General features: G+C 42.0%; 1 protein-coding gene across 1 annotated transcript; it reads right to left on the bottom strand.

Annotated features, from left to right (window-relative positions):
• Positions 1 to 6,196: 6,196 nt before the first annotated feature.
• On the bottom strand, positions 6,197 to 13,001 carry IL26 (interleukin 26). Its single transcript, XM_073331396.1, has 5 exons — positions 12,840 to 13,001; positions 12,337 to 12,393; positions 11,189 to 11,320; positions 6,369 to 6,434; positions 6,197 to 6,283 (listed from the first exon to the last, which is right to left on the bottom strand). Exons 1-5 carry the CDS (start codon positions 12,999 to 13,001, stop codon positions 6,197 to 6,199), a joined length of 504 nt encoding a protein of 167 aa, XP_073187497.1.
• Positions 13,002 to 13,692: the final 691 nt, after the last annotated feature.

Below are 13,692 nucleotides of genomic sequence, written 5' to 3'. Positions count from 1 at the left end.
TTCATCCACAGAACCAGTAATCTCATCATAAAAGGCGATTAGATTAGTCAGGCATGACCTTCCCTTGGTGAATCCATGCTGGCTGTTCCTGATCACTTTCCTCTCATGCAAGTGCTTCAGGATTGATTCTTTGAGGACCTGCTCCATGATTTTTCCAGGGACTGAGGTGAGGCTGACTGGCCTGTAGTTCCCAGGATCTTCCTTCTTCCCTTTTTTAAAGATTGGCACTACATTAGCCTTTTTCCAGTCATCCGGGACTTCCCCGGTTCGCCACGAGTTTTCAAAGATAATGGCCAGTGGCTCTGCAATCACAGCCGCCAATTCCTTCAGCACTCTCGGATGCAACTCGTCCGGCCCCATGGACTTGTGCACGTCCAGCTTTTCTAAATAGTCCCTAACCGCCTCTATCTCCACAGAGGGCTGGCCATCTCTTCCGCATTTTGTGATGCCCAGCGCAGCAGTCTGGGAGCTGACCTTGTTAGTGAAAACAGAGGCAAAAAAAGCATTGAGTACATTAGCTTTTTCCACATCCTGTCACTAGGTTGCCTCCCTCATTCAGTAAGGGGCCCACACATTCCTTGGCTTTCTTCTTGTTGCCAACATACCTGAAGAAACCCTTCTTGTTACTCTTGACATCTCTGGCTAGCTGCAGCTCCAGGTGCGATTTGGCCCTCCTGATAACATTCCTACATGCCCGAGCAATATTTTTATACTCTTCCCTGGTCATATGTCCAACCTTCCACTTCTTGTAAGCTTCTTTTTTATGTTTAAGATCCGCTAGGATTTCACCATTAAGCCAAGTTGGTCGCCTGCCATATTTACTATTCTTTCGACTCATCGGGATGGTTTGTCCCTGTAACCTCAACATGTTATTGGGCCAGTTGTTGCTTACTTAATATATTGCTGTGGCCGCTGAAAATATGCTTTGGTTTGCCAGGTACCTGCAAAAGTTACAGTTACAATGTCGGTTTCAGAGTAGCAGCCGTGTTAGTCTGTATTCGCAAAAAGAAAAGGAGGACTTGTGGCACCTTAGAGACTAACCAATTTATTTGAGCATAAGCTTTCGTGAGCTACAGCTCACTTCATTGGATGCATACTGTGGAAAGTGTAGAAGCACACAAAGCATGAAAAAAAATACCAATGTACAATGCCATTACAAGGTTGCCCCCTTGTGGAATAAGAAGGTATGTACTTGTGGCACCTAAGAGACTAACAAATTTATTTGAGCATAAGCTTTCGTGAGCTACAACTCACTTTATCGGATGCATGAAGTGAGCTGTAGCTCACGAAAGCTTATGCTCAGATAAATTGGTTAGTCTCTAAGGTGCCACAAGTACTCCTTTTCTTTTTGCGAATACAGACTAACACGGCTGCTACTCTGAAAGAAGGTATGTGTAAGTCTAACATTTGGTATATTTACTACCCTCACTGAGCAAGAACTTTTGCGTTTGTGGTGCCAAAATATTGTAAACTGATGTCACTTTTGGTAGGTGATATATTCTCTGTTGATTTTATCAGGAGTGATTTTCAGGTATTTCTAAATCCACGCTAAACTGAAGTGCTTCCAGCTGAATCAGACAGCTCATTTTATCCGGTTTTTAACAGACATTACGTGACGATTTAAACTCTCATAAGTTAGTAACTTCAGTCTCCTCCTTTTCACCATCCAGCATCTAGCTCCTCCTTTTTTCTCCTATCCTTTTAACATCGCTAATGCATCCTGTCATTGGGTACTTAAAATCATTAGATTTCTCCAGTAGTGTCAGGAAAGAATGAAGTGAAAAAGTTGATATGGATTGAAAAGTAAAGAATGAGCATTGGGAAGTTTTCAGTCATCCATTGACCAATCATATGAGAGATACCAAAGGTTTTTTTTCCAAAGCTGTTATTTTCTCATGTGAACTCATCTGATTTCCTGTCTTTGAAGATATAGAGCAGTTGAAAAAAAGTTTAATTTACCTGCAAATTGTCCATGGTTGTGAAACTGCTGTCATTTTCCCTCTACTTAGACCTCTCCAGATTCTCTTATTTTCACCAAACCTATGGAATATGTATATAATGTATTATTCTGGATGATTTGGGGGATTGATAAGTGCAAGTCTAGTAAGTATACCTGTTACTGTACATAGCTACAAGACTAACACAGCTTTGCGGTTTGTCCTGACACATCTCGTTCAGTTCTTTAAACACTGTGTACCAAATTCTCTGACGGTGCAAATTAACCATGTTCCACTGAAGTCAAGAGAGCTGCATCAGTTTATTCCAGCAAAGAATCTGAGCCAGGATCACTGCACTCAGTATAGCTGAGCACTGAAATGCCTTCTGTCACTGAAATTCAAGAGAGTAAATTTGTGGGGGGGGGGGGGGTGGAGGGTGAGAAAACCTGGATTTGTGCTAGAAATGGCCCATCTGATGATCACTTTAGATAAGCTATTACCAGCAAGACAGTGGGGTGGGAGGAGGTATTGTTTCATATTCTCTGTGTATATATAAAGTCTGCTGCAGTTTCCACGGTATGCATCCGATGAAGTGAGCTGTAGCTCACGAAAGCTCATGCTCAAATAAATTGGTTAGTCTCTAAGGTGCCACAAGTACTCCTTTTCTTTTTGCGAATACAGACTAACACGGCTGTTACTCTGAAACCTGAAATTCATTCTGTTATTTCTGTCAAAACACACTATTCAATCAATGCTATTTGTTCAAGAGCAGCAGTCCTTGTAATTTAACAGGAAAAAAATCCCATAGTTCAGTGTGTGGTAAATACTACTGCTGAAAGTTAATTGCCAGACTGCAAAGCTGACAAGCTGATGTTATGACAGTTCATTGCCTGTATTGAAAGGCTCCTTTCTTCATCTCATCATTCTTCATGTTATACATAAATATAAAGGGATAGTTTTCTGTTCTCCTATGTGAGTGACAGAATCTGCGATCAAGCAACATAATTAACCCATGGATTGAAAATAATAGCTTGTCATCAGTAAATGCAGCTATGATTTCTGACAGGTTTCCAGAAATCTATCAAAATGTTGGTATCCATTTTTAAAATGAAGTAATTGATGCTAAAGAAAATTAGAGTGCATTGCAAATTGCCACTGTATATTGGCTGTCATCACATTTCACGGTACATAGATATTTTGTTGGTACCGTGTATACGATGAGCAAAATCCTGCTTTTACAATATATAGCAGGGCTGTTTGAGGAGGCAGAGTAGAGTCAGCCATGCAGTGGGTCCCTGAGCCATCCTGACTGTGAAAGACAAAGAAGGTTTGTGTTGGGAGGCAGTATGGACCATATCTGAATGGTCTTCAGTAAAGGGTGAATTGGAACCCTGTGATCCAGCTTCAGTAAGGGGTAGCATGCAAGGGTGCCAGGACCTTTGTAGAAGTGGGGGGGGGGGACAAGGAGTTAAAATGCTGCTTAAATATCCCAGAGAGTACAACTGTAATACACATAACCAGAGTACAAAATGTAGCCACATTATAATATTTAAGGTATGAACAAAAAAAATAAGACAACTTTGTTCTAAACATTACTGGAGTGGGTGCGGGGAGGGAAGTGATTTCCAGCCTGTTCCCACCTCGAACTCGCAGGCTCTGCAAGAGCCTTCCGGGCAGGGGTTTAGCACCAGCTTTGCCCCATCTCACCCCACCCCACCACCAAGCTTGGCCCCGGTACTGTCCCCAGGGAGCGTGGGGCTGCTCCGTCTCCTGGGCTTTGTTACCAAGGCAGCAGCCATGTGCGGTGCCACTCCTCCTGCAGGGGACACCCTCCCCTGGAGAGCCTTCTCCGGCCAGTCTCCACAGCCACTGAAGCCCCTGCAGTCAGGTTCCCTGGGGCTCCAGTGAACAATGCCCTAAGGCTTAACCCCTTCCTGCCTGCGCTGCAGCTGGGGGACAGGAGGCAGCTAGGTTATGTCAGTGGCCAGCAGCAACCTGGAGGCGTTAGCTGCCTTTCTGCACGGTGGGAGCAGGAAGGGATGGGAGCTGCTTCCCGCCACAGGGGTGGGAGGAGAAGGGATAGAGCTCTGCAAAGATATGGGCCAAGTCATCCCTTTCCCCTCTCCCCTTATGGCTGGAAGTAGCTCCCGTCCCTTCCTGCCCATGCAGTGCCGACAGGCTGTTGCTGGCCACATTCTGGTGTGATCCCTAGCTGAAATCGGGGGGAGGATGTGACCCCCCCCATGCCTCCCCACAACCAGCACCTCTGATGTTTTTCCCACGGTGCATATGTTTCTTTAGTTAAAGGGGGGGGGGCGTGACCATCTGACCCCCCCTCCCCCCCCAGTTCCAGCACCGGTGGTAACATGTAGCTGTGCTCTCCCGGAGCAGGGTAAAAGGCAGATTGTGACTCTCAGAATCACAGTCACAGCTTCCTCCTCTGTGTAGGCTCCAGGGTGCTGACCAGGGCATTGGAGGTTGGGAGTAAAGCCAAAACTCCACCTGCTCACCTCACCTGCCTGCCCACTTGCAACCTACCTGTGTTGGAAGAGTAATAGCAACCAGCCAGCAGCTACTCTGGGCCCTGCATAGGCTCCAGGAATGTGGGTAGCCAGTGAAGGAGGCAAGTAGCTCCTTACACATGCCTGCTCCCCTGTGCAGGAACCCAAGAGAGTTCATAATTGATTGAGCCCTAAAGGAATCCCATACTCTCCCTCAGTAACAGTCTGCTGACTGCAGCATATGCACAAAGCATTCATGCCTCTGCCCCCAAACTGCCTACCTATTGCCCTAAGACAGCGGTCCCCAAACTTGTTATCTCACGCCCCCTCTTACCCGTGTCTACCCCTCCTCCGCCCCCGGAGATGGAGCCAGGAGCAGGCCGCAGCTCTGGGAAGGGGGGACGTGGACAGGAACAAGGGGGCCGTGGCTGGGGCTACAGCTGGGGGCGAGGGTGGGGCCAGGAGTGGAGCCAAGGCCAGGGGCTGAGGCCGGCAGCTGGGACCCCAGGCACAGAGCCGGGAGCGGAGCCCTGGGCACAGGATCAGCAGCCGGGGCTGGGACCTGGAGAGGAACTGGGTGGCGCTCCCTCCTTGCCCCCCCCCCTACCACCATGGGCTTGGCCCAGGCTTCAGCTGCTCCCCATCCCTGCATGTTCCTCTGTGCCCCCTGTGGGGCACGCCCCACAGTTTGGGGACCTATGCCCTAAGAGAAAAAAACACACCCTTAGCTTATGGAGTGTTACTGCACAAGGCAAGCTGTGGCCCTATGTATCGTCGGGTCAGTAAAAGTGATGTGTGAACATTAGTTACTGTGCAGCTTGGTGCTGTAAAACTATTCCACCATGTATTTGCAAACACCAACATATATACTTTATACTATGGATTAAAATAATTTTGAATTCCTGATTAGTCTCCACTGGGAATTTTTTAAAATATGTATAGTCAATTCTATTTCAGACTAGAGCTCTTTCTTAATTATACAGTATATGAAAGATTCATTGTAAATCCTTAGCCTCATTTTAATAATACTTACACTTAGGCTAAATTTACCTTGCAAACCCAATCTCCCAGATCAGTAATTGTATTAATTTATTTATCATCTCAGCATTCCATTCTGTGATATGCTTTCTGCATTGCATCATTTCAGTGATAGTTAACCACATCTCAAAGAACACGCATAAGGAATAGGCAGATATTTTGTCATTAACAATGGTATGTTTATTAGACATCACGTTAAATTAACAGTAATGACAAACACTTAACATGTCTCATTTATGTATATAATGTTACACACCAGCAATGTCTACATCCGTAACAAAGCACAAAAGTAAGCCTTAATGCGAGTGAGGTAATTAGAACCACTTGCGCTCAAACTAAAATCACTAGATATAGCGCTTTATCCCAACGTACAGAGCAATGAGTGAAGTACTAGCAAGGGCTGTGTCATCTGCCCGTGGTACTGTACTACTTCGTTGGTTCTTCTATGAGAACGTATGGTTTTTGGGTGGGACTTTCAAAAGTGCTCCAGGTAGGCCTGAATTTGATCCCATGATTGACTTCAGTGAAAACAGTTAGACCAACTCTGAGTGCTCTTGGAAATCCCAGCCTTGACGACGTTATGGACAAAAACAGTTTTTCAGTGTGATAAATTACTGCCAGGCTGATTGCATATCATCTTTCTGATGATTTGCAGTGCTTTTTTGTTTTGATTAGCGTGCACAGTATGGTGGCATTTTCTTGTGTCACTTTCCTTGACTTTTATTTGATGGTTTCTATGTAAGTCTGAATCCAGGGAAGGAGAATATCAAGTTCACTGATGGCTTTGTAGATGCCCTTTTCTCCAAGCTGTCAGTAAGAGAAAGGTGTTAGAAGTAGAAGTCAACCATGTGTTCAAACAGTGCAACTTTGAAATCAACTATCAGGGCTTTACCTTATCAAATGTTTTCTTTATTTTTTTGACAGCCGTAGTTATTCTAGTGGATGGAGCACAAGGTAGCTGAAGGGACAAGAAGAAAATCAGAAGAACTTCTTGTAATGTGGAGTCTGGCGTAAGCAACTGATAATAAGGAAGAACAGAGCCCGTCATATAGCCTCCTCGGTGCTTCTGATACAGATATGTAAAGGTAGCAACGTTTGGGCCATACTTGCTGTTGTAAATGGGTGAGTTTATATAAGCTTTTGGAAGATATGTGAGCACACTTGGGAAAGCTATAAAACATAAAACAGTGAAACTTGTACAAGGGACCACTCACGTTAGGAACCTCCTTCTTTTAAGAGACCTCTGCAAAGTAGTGAGTGCAATTCTGTTCCCTTACATGGTTACTTAAAGTGGGTTTAAAGCTATTTACAACGTTAATTTACGTTTCCATGTGGAATTTTTAATGATTGTTCTTCCCATTTTTAGTGCTAATTAAGGGCCCAATTCTGCAATCTTGAACTGCAAACTTTCAATTCCCATTGAAGTCATTGGGAGTTTTGTCAGAATAAAGCCTGAAAACCATTTTCTCCTGTAACTAAATTTAGCAAGGAAGCCATAGATGTAAGTGTCAAGTAGAGGTATCCGACCAGCCACATATGGCTATCTGAAACATAGATTTATATAATCACTGAAGAATCAAAATGAAGCTGGGTGTGGAGGGAAAGGGTTTATTTAGTCTAACCCATGCTGTAAAAACTAAAGATTGGAATTCAGTAAGATACTGGTCCAGTACATTGCTTTTATCAGTCTGAATGTTTTTTTCTTCCCTTCAGCAGCCTACGGAGCCTCCTGCAGTGACCTTCATGGCATCCATCAGCAGATGGGGCCCTGGAGCACTGAGAGCAACATTAGAGAAAGAAAGCAGACTTAAAGACTTGCTCCCTTTGACTCGTCAGGAAAAACTGTCAAAACTGCTCATCTGCTTGAGTAAAAAGTGAATGGCCTGCTCCAGGAGTAAGGTACTGCTCAATGTAAGGAGGGCAAAATCCAGAGCTTTATTTAGAAGGACAAAGGGCTGAGCAGCTGAGGTCTGAACCTATGGTTCCAGGGAGCCTGTGTGATGCTTAGATCACAGAGCTATCCCTATAGAATTGGCTTTGATTCTTTGATTGAATTGGCATTTAGGGTCCTTTATGCTGTGTCTATACATCAACTGGCACAGTGGAGCTCCAAACCTGACTGGCACCTCTGAGTGCTACCACAATACAAAGAATAAGAATGTGGACTGATTGAATTGATGGCGAAGTAGGGAGTCCAGGTTTGGAATTTGTGTAGCAAACTAGAAGACAAACTTAGGGGAGACTCACTCTCCCAAAGAGCACACACACACAAAAAAGACACGCCCTCCTCCCCCCACCCCCCACGCACAAATCACAGAGCCGCCACAGTCAGGAGCATGAGGCCATTGACAATGTCTTTTACTAGCAGTGTTCATTTTAAAAGAAGTTTTCCAAGTGATTCGAAAATGATTTTAAAAATTGTGACACTCCGACTAAAGATCCCCACTACTCTCAACTCATCATTAAAATCTTTTGTGATGTCATTGTCCCACTAATTCTTATTCCTTCTAGGAGTTCTCCTGCAAATGAGGAAGTCAAGATCTGATATTTCTTATTAACAAATCAAGCAAAAAACTACTGAGGTCTAGATTGCCTTTAACCTTTATCAGAGGTGCCTTGGAAAGAGAAAATGTAAACAAAAGCTACTTTAATGGATAATGCTATAACTTTTCTATACAAAATATTTAAACATTACTTTTTAGGCTTTTTTTAGGCAAATTAGTCATGATTCTTTATACTTTTAAACAGTGATACAGTATGCCACAGAACTAATGCATCCAAAAGAGATGACACTGAATTTATTTTTTTAAATGACTGTTCATAGAGTCATAGATTCCAAGGCCAGAAGGGACCATTGTGATCATCTAATGTGACTTTTGTAAAATACAGGACATAAAATTGCCCCAAAATAATTTATAGAGAATAATTCTGCCCCAAGTGTTCATACATATTATACAACTGTTCTTTCCACCTAATGGGAAAGTGAGCTCTCTATATGATTAGGTGGATTATGTTTGGGCTGTGGTGTAAGATCTGCTAGTGAGTCTGAAATTAAATTGCAACAATTCAAATCATGCAATGAATTTGTTGGATTTGGGCACATTGTTCAAATGTAAGGTAAAATTTTCAAAAGCTTTAAGTGACATAGGAGCCTAAATCCATTTCCAAAAGAGATTTAGGCACGGGAGAACACGTCTCATTGAAATAAATGGGAATAAGGATCCTCAGTACCTAAGTCACTTTTGAAAGTGAGATTTGGTCTCTTAAATCAGGTAGATGCTTGTGAAAAATTTTCCCATAGCCTACTGGATAATGACTTGAGCTGATGGTGTAATAATCAGAATGATAATATAGCGCGCATTATTTGGTAGGGCCTTTATATCAGAAATATTTGGTCAAAAAATAGAAGTTTTTATATATAGTATGGAATCATATGTTACTGACTGAGTCAGAACTATCTTAGCTATATGACTTTTCTGCAGTACATGGGACTATACAAGATGCTTGTCTGATAATGAATTACTATTGCCTTGGTTGTCCCAAGAACTTGATTCCCCGGAAGGTGGCACCATCATTATGTGCCACTCCTCTGAGACTGGCATGTTGACTTGGAAGAAATTCCTTCTTATGAGCATCTTATACATAAGATAAATCATAAAAAGGAAGAATGTATCTTATCTAAAGGAGACAACAGATGTGCAAATAAGAGGATCATGAGATTGCTAAACTCTTTGGGGGTGAAGCGGTATAGCAATCCAGGACTTTGTGTAAAGTATTCATTGGGTTTTGTTCTTTGTCTACATTTTATGTTATTCTTATGTAAGATTTTGTATCATTGATTTAAAATCTGTATAGCGTTTACTTTTAAAAGTGCTGTCGAAATGACAAAAATTAGAAATCTTGCCTTATAGTAAATTCTGAAAGCTAATGTTAAATCTTTTCTCAAATACCTGTTTTTTTCTAGTAGAAGAGAAGGGGACTTCTCCCGCCTATAAATATTTTTTCAGTACAGTTCCTGTCAATATCCAGAAATCTAAACTCTAAAATACTTAGATTTTTATCGAGTAAGCACTGGCTCTAAATGTGCAATACAACAAAAAACCCCGTGTATCTTGTCTACATAGTTATACAGTACAGGATCCAAGTTATTTGTAGGTTAGAGTGTGCTACAGGTTGCAAAGAGTGCAATTATTTGGTAGTAATTAATATTCATAATTCAGTCATTGCTGGTAGTTTGAGTTTCTTGGAATGTGTTGGTGCCTTTAATGGCATAATTGATTTTCTGAAAAAACAGTGGAATTTCTTTACATTTTAAATACAATATGGCAAACTGAACATGTCAAAGACATCAAATTATGGCACACTACATGATGGGTGTGCATGCATGTATGTATGAATGTAGTATATACATATATAAAGAATTGCTATAACATACAAAAACCTAGGATGTCCTTAACGATAGAGTCTGAGTACTGGTGGGGGTTTTCCCATTGATATTTTAATGTTTTCATGTGGTACAAACATATAGAATGTGTTTTAGTTGAGCTGTAATGCTGCAAGGGCTTCTCTACATTTGATTATTTTGTACTGCAAATATTTGTATGGAATTAATATCTACTTATACATTTATTAATAGATATAATTAGATACATTTTGATTCTATGACTTGTGTCATACATTTCTACCCTCTTTCATTCCTCATCTGTATATAAACGGCTAGTCATTTCCAGGGGCGCTGGAACAATTTATATAGTGGGGGCGCTGAGAGGCATTGAACCGAACTGTAAACCCTGGATATGATCGAAACCACGTCAAGCTGGGGGGTGCAGCAGCATCCCCCACACTTCTAGTTCCAGCACCTATGGTCACTTATTATCAGAATCCTCTATTTGTGACACCATGGCTGGCAATCCTGGAAGAGATTATGACAAGGGATTGTGATTTCAAGTGAGAGAAAAGCAGGTGGAGGGGATGAATTTCTAAGGATCAACAATCCTGTTTTCATACGAATAAAACTCAGGAAAGTAAATAACTGATGTTTCATGATACAGTGAAAATTGTTTCAAAATACTTTGGGATTCTTGTCTCATTTTTCATGAAACACGAGCAGCGGTTTCAAATGGAAATATTATTTTTTTGCTGCATTAATGAAGTGTGGGTAAGAATTAACCACTCCTTAAAGGTACATTGCTGAAGTAGGAACACATAACAGGTATTATGCTCTGTGAGCATCTCTAGTTATTATGGAGGTCAGTGGAGTTAGGAGTCTTCTGTGAGAGAAAAAAACGTGTATTCAGGCTTCCCTCACATGGAGTGTTTTCTGTGTTGGCACAAGACAACCTCCAGCTAACCTCCAGGAGATTGTGCCCTGCTGTGCTGGGACATAGGATAGAGTTCAGAGTCCCCCTCTTCCAGCTCTACCTGTCCAATTGCAGCCTCAGTGCTCAGGTTGTAGCTGCACCCTGGAAGCAGTAGGTGGAGAGTGGGTTGGGAGTAGGCTCTATGATACACGTGCGCACACACAGAGCAGCGCTAGCATTAGGCGTATGCTAAATGAGTGTAGTAAAATTTCCCCCGCACAACTGGGAAGCCCCAGGAAAGCATTGTGCTCCTCAGAGAGCTCTGAATCACCCCGCCTGCTAAAAGGATGATCTAGCCCTTTTCTGGTGCTTGGGATAGCCTGGCTCACTTCGCTTCAAAGAAGATACTCACACAGTTGTTTAGGTTCTCCTGCAGGGCCTGAAAGGCGCTAGCCAGGTAGACCTTTTCACTTCCAAAATCAAGGCCTCCAAAAACATTTTTCACATAGAATGAGAGAAGCTGATCTCGAACGCTGCAATTTTTCTGAAAACAAAATACATCAGACATTAATTCAATGTGAAACTGTCACATCAAATCTGGCCTAAAATTTAAGTTTTATCAAATTCACCATTTATAAAACAGACGGGCAATAGGAATCCTTTTGTCAATTTCTTTATTGTCCCGATGGACAGCCATTTGCTTTTATTTTTTTGAACAAATAAACATTACCACAGGGGGGATTGCAACCCAGACAATGCAATATTGTGCTAACCCGAAAGCGAAATACACCAGAGACTGATCATTAACAAAAGTATAATCAATGAATCTATTATTTTCTGTCCTAGAATGCGAAACATAGACATGTAGCAAATATAGTGAACCCCAAATTACATTATTTGGGCCAAATTATAGGTGTCCTTATGTGGATTCACTGGGAGGCAGGAGTCCAATTCTCCTCTTCCAGTGCAATATTGCGCTGGGGGAGGGGGGAAATTCAGCACAGCTGTTTGGGATTCCGGAATGCTATGTGGGGCCACTAGCCTTCCTGCCATAATACACACCCTAACAGGCCATATGTGGGAAGATGGGGGCATAACTATGGTCTTGGCCCTCAGGTGAACTAGCTAGTCCCTGGAAAATACAGCTGGGGAAGAGCACCTGCTATACCATTTTCACTGGTGCAGCAAGCACCAGTACTAGTCTTCCCAGTTATCATCCCAGACAGTATGCCAGCCTCTACCTTATACAGGGACAAAGTGCCTCCAACTGCCCCCACCTGGCACTACAGTCACTCAGCCCTTCCCTTTCCCATTCCCTCCCCCTACATCCCAGTGCTAGGGGGCCTGTAAGAGAATCTTTTTCAGTGTTAATAGCCCAATGTGTTATTCGTAGGGAGTTTTTCAATCTCTGGTCCTCAGTCTAATATTGTCCCTCAAAATTAAACACAAATCACCAAATTCTCTAACAGAAACCATTCCTTTTGATCAGTCCCTCCGACCTCCTTCAGAATGAAATATGATCAAAGTAAAGAAGTGGAAAACAAAGAATCCAGATCTTACCATAAACAAATTTTTGGTTGTCTTTTTTAACAATCTTCTGTTCTTGATGAGATCTTTCTACAAAGAATAATGAATTTTAATTTAGATTAATGTACATCTAACCTTCCCCTCCAGATCAGAAGGAGGAAAGATGGATTTTTTGTTCTGTGTTTGTATAGCACCTAGCACAAGGGGGTCATGGGCCATGGCTGGGGCTCCTAGGTGCTCTGGTAATACAAGTAAATAATAATCATTAATACACAGGACTAGAACTCAGATCAGAGTTGTTCCCAACTCTGCCACACACTTCCTCCATGACCTTGGGAAAGTCACTTAACCTGTCTATGCCCCCTTGTTTTACCCATCTTTAAAACTGGGATAACAATACTGTCCAATCTCATGGCAGTGTAGAGAGGATTAATTTATTAAAATTGCCAGGTGCTCAGATACTCTGATGCCACAGAAATATCTGTAAGTAAGTAAAAATGAACATATAATCTTTCCAACCAATGGGATTAACTTACTGGAATAGATGCTTTGAAAGTAGTTGCCTTGACATATAGGTTCTCTGTCACTTTGGAGATCATTCCTTTTCGACAGCCTGAGGATGCCTTTTTGCCTTCAGCAATGAAAAGACACAGTAGAACTAAAAGAAGACCAGACCTGAAAAGAGAATACGGTCTCATTCTCCCCACTCCTTCCTGCCTCTGGTATAGTCACAGCAGCCTGTGGGATATAAAAAGACTGGTTAGATGACAAAGGTTAACCTAATTTTGTGAACCCTCACAGCAGCTTCTCTGTTGAGATGTTCATATAGATAATATATTGCTGATGTGTTGGTAGATCACTTTTGTTGCTCTATTTTGATACATCTTGCTCCACTTTCAGCTAGTTTGACCACACCAGCTGTGACGTTTGTAAAAGCAATCTCCATATTTACTGGCAATAAGGGCTAGGTTTCCAAGAAAGAAGAGCTTCGCTCTCACATTGAAAGGCTTCTTTCTTTTTCTTCAGTGGTCTATTGAAGAGAAAATGGTTAAATTGGTTAGCTTGGTGTTGTGACAAAAGGTAGTGGGTTTCTGAATATTTTCTCAAGTGTAAAGGATTTCTGCAAAGTGTGATGGTAGCTTTTTCCAAAACACATGCCATAGTTTGAAACTATTCTAAAAGCATTAGAAAGCCAGTTATTCCCAAGGGAAATGGACTAAGCTGGCATCACACCTGTGATCTTATATTTTAAGGATTCTGTTTGAGCGAATGAATTCTTTCTGTCAGTACATTATGAAATAACCTATGTCATAATAGAGAAAACACCATTTATTTAATTTTTAAGGTGTCGCTTTTTGAAAGTATTAAGGGGTAACAAGGAACCACCAT

This window comes from Lepidochelys kempii, chromosome 1, assembly GCF_965140285.1.
Source record: "Lepidochelys kempii isolate rLepKem1 chromosome 1, rLepKem1.hap1, whole genome shotgun sequence".
NCBI classification, from domain to species: domain Eukaryota; kingdom Metazoa; phylum Chordata; order Testudines; family Cheloniidae; genus Lepidochelys; species Lepidochelys kempii.
Note: the sequence above shows the minus strand (reverse complement) of the source record. Positions and strands in the feature narration are given on the sequence as shown.

Excerpts from the sequence above, each read along its gene's own strand:
- IL26 (XM_073331396.1), bottom strand. The coding sequence starts at position 13,001 with ATGAGACCGTATTCTCTTTTCAGGTCTGGTCTTCTTTTAGTTCTACTG. Across the intron at positions 12,394-12,839 it reads CTTTCAAAGCATCTATTCCA|AAAGATCTCATCAAGAACAG; the intron begins GTAAGTTAATCC and ends TATTCTTTGTAG. Across the intron at positions 6,435-11,188 it reads AGGAGAACCTAAACAACTGT|CTACCTTGTGCTCCATCCAC; the intron begins GTGAGTATCTTC and ends TTGTCCCTTCAG.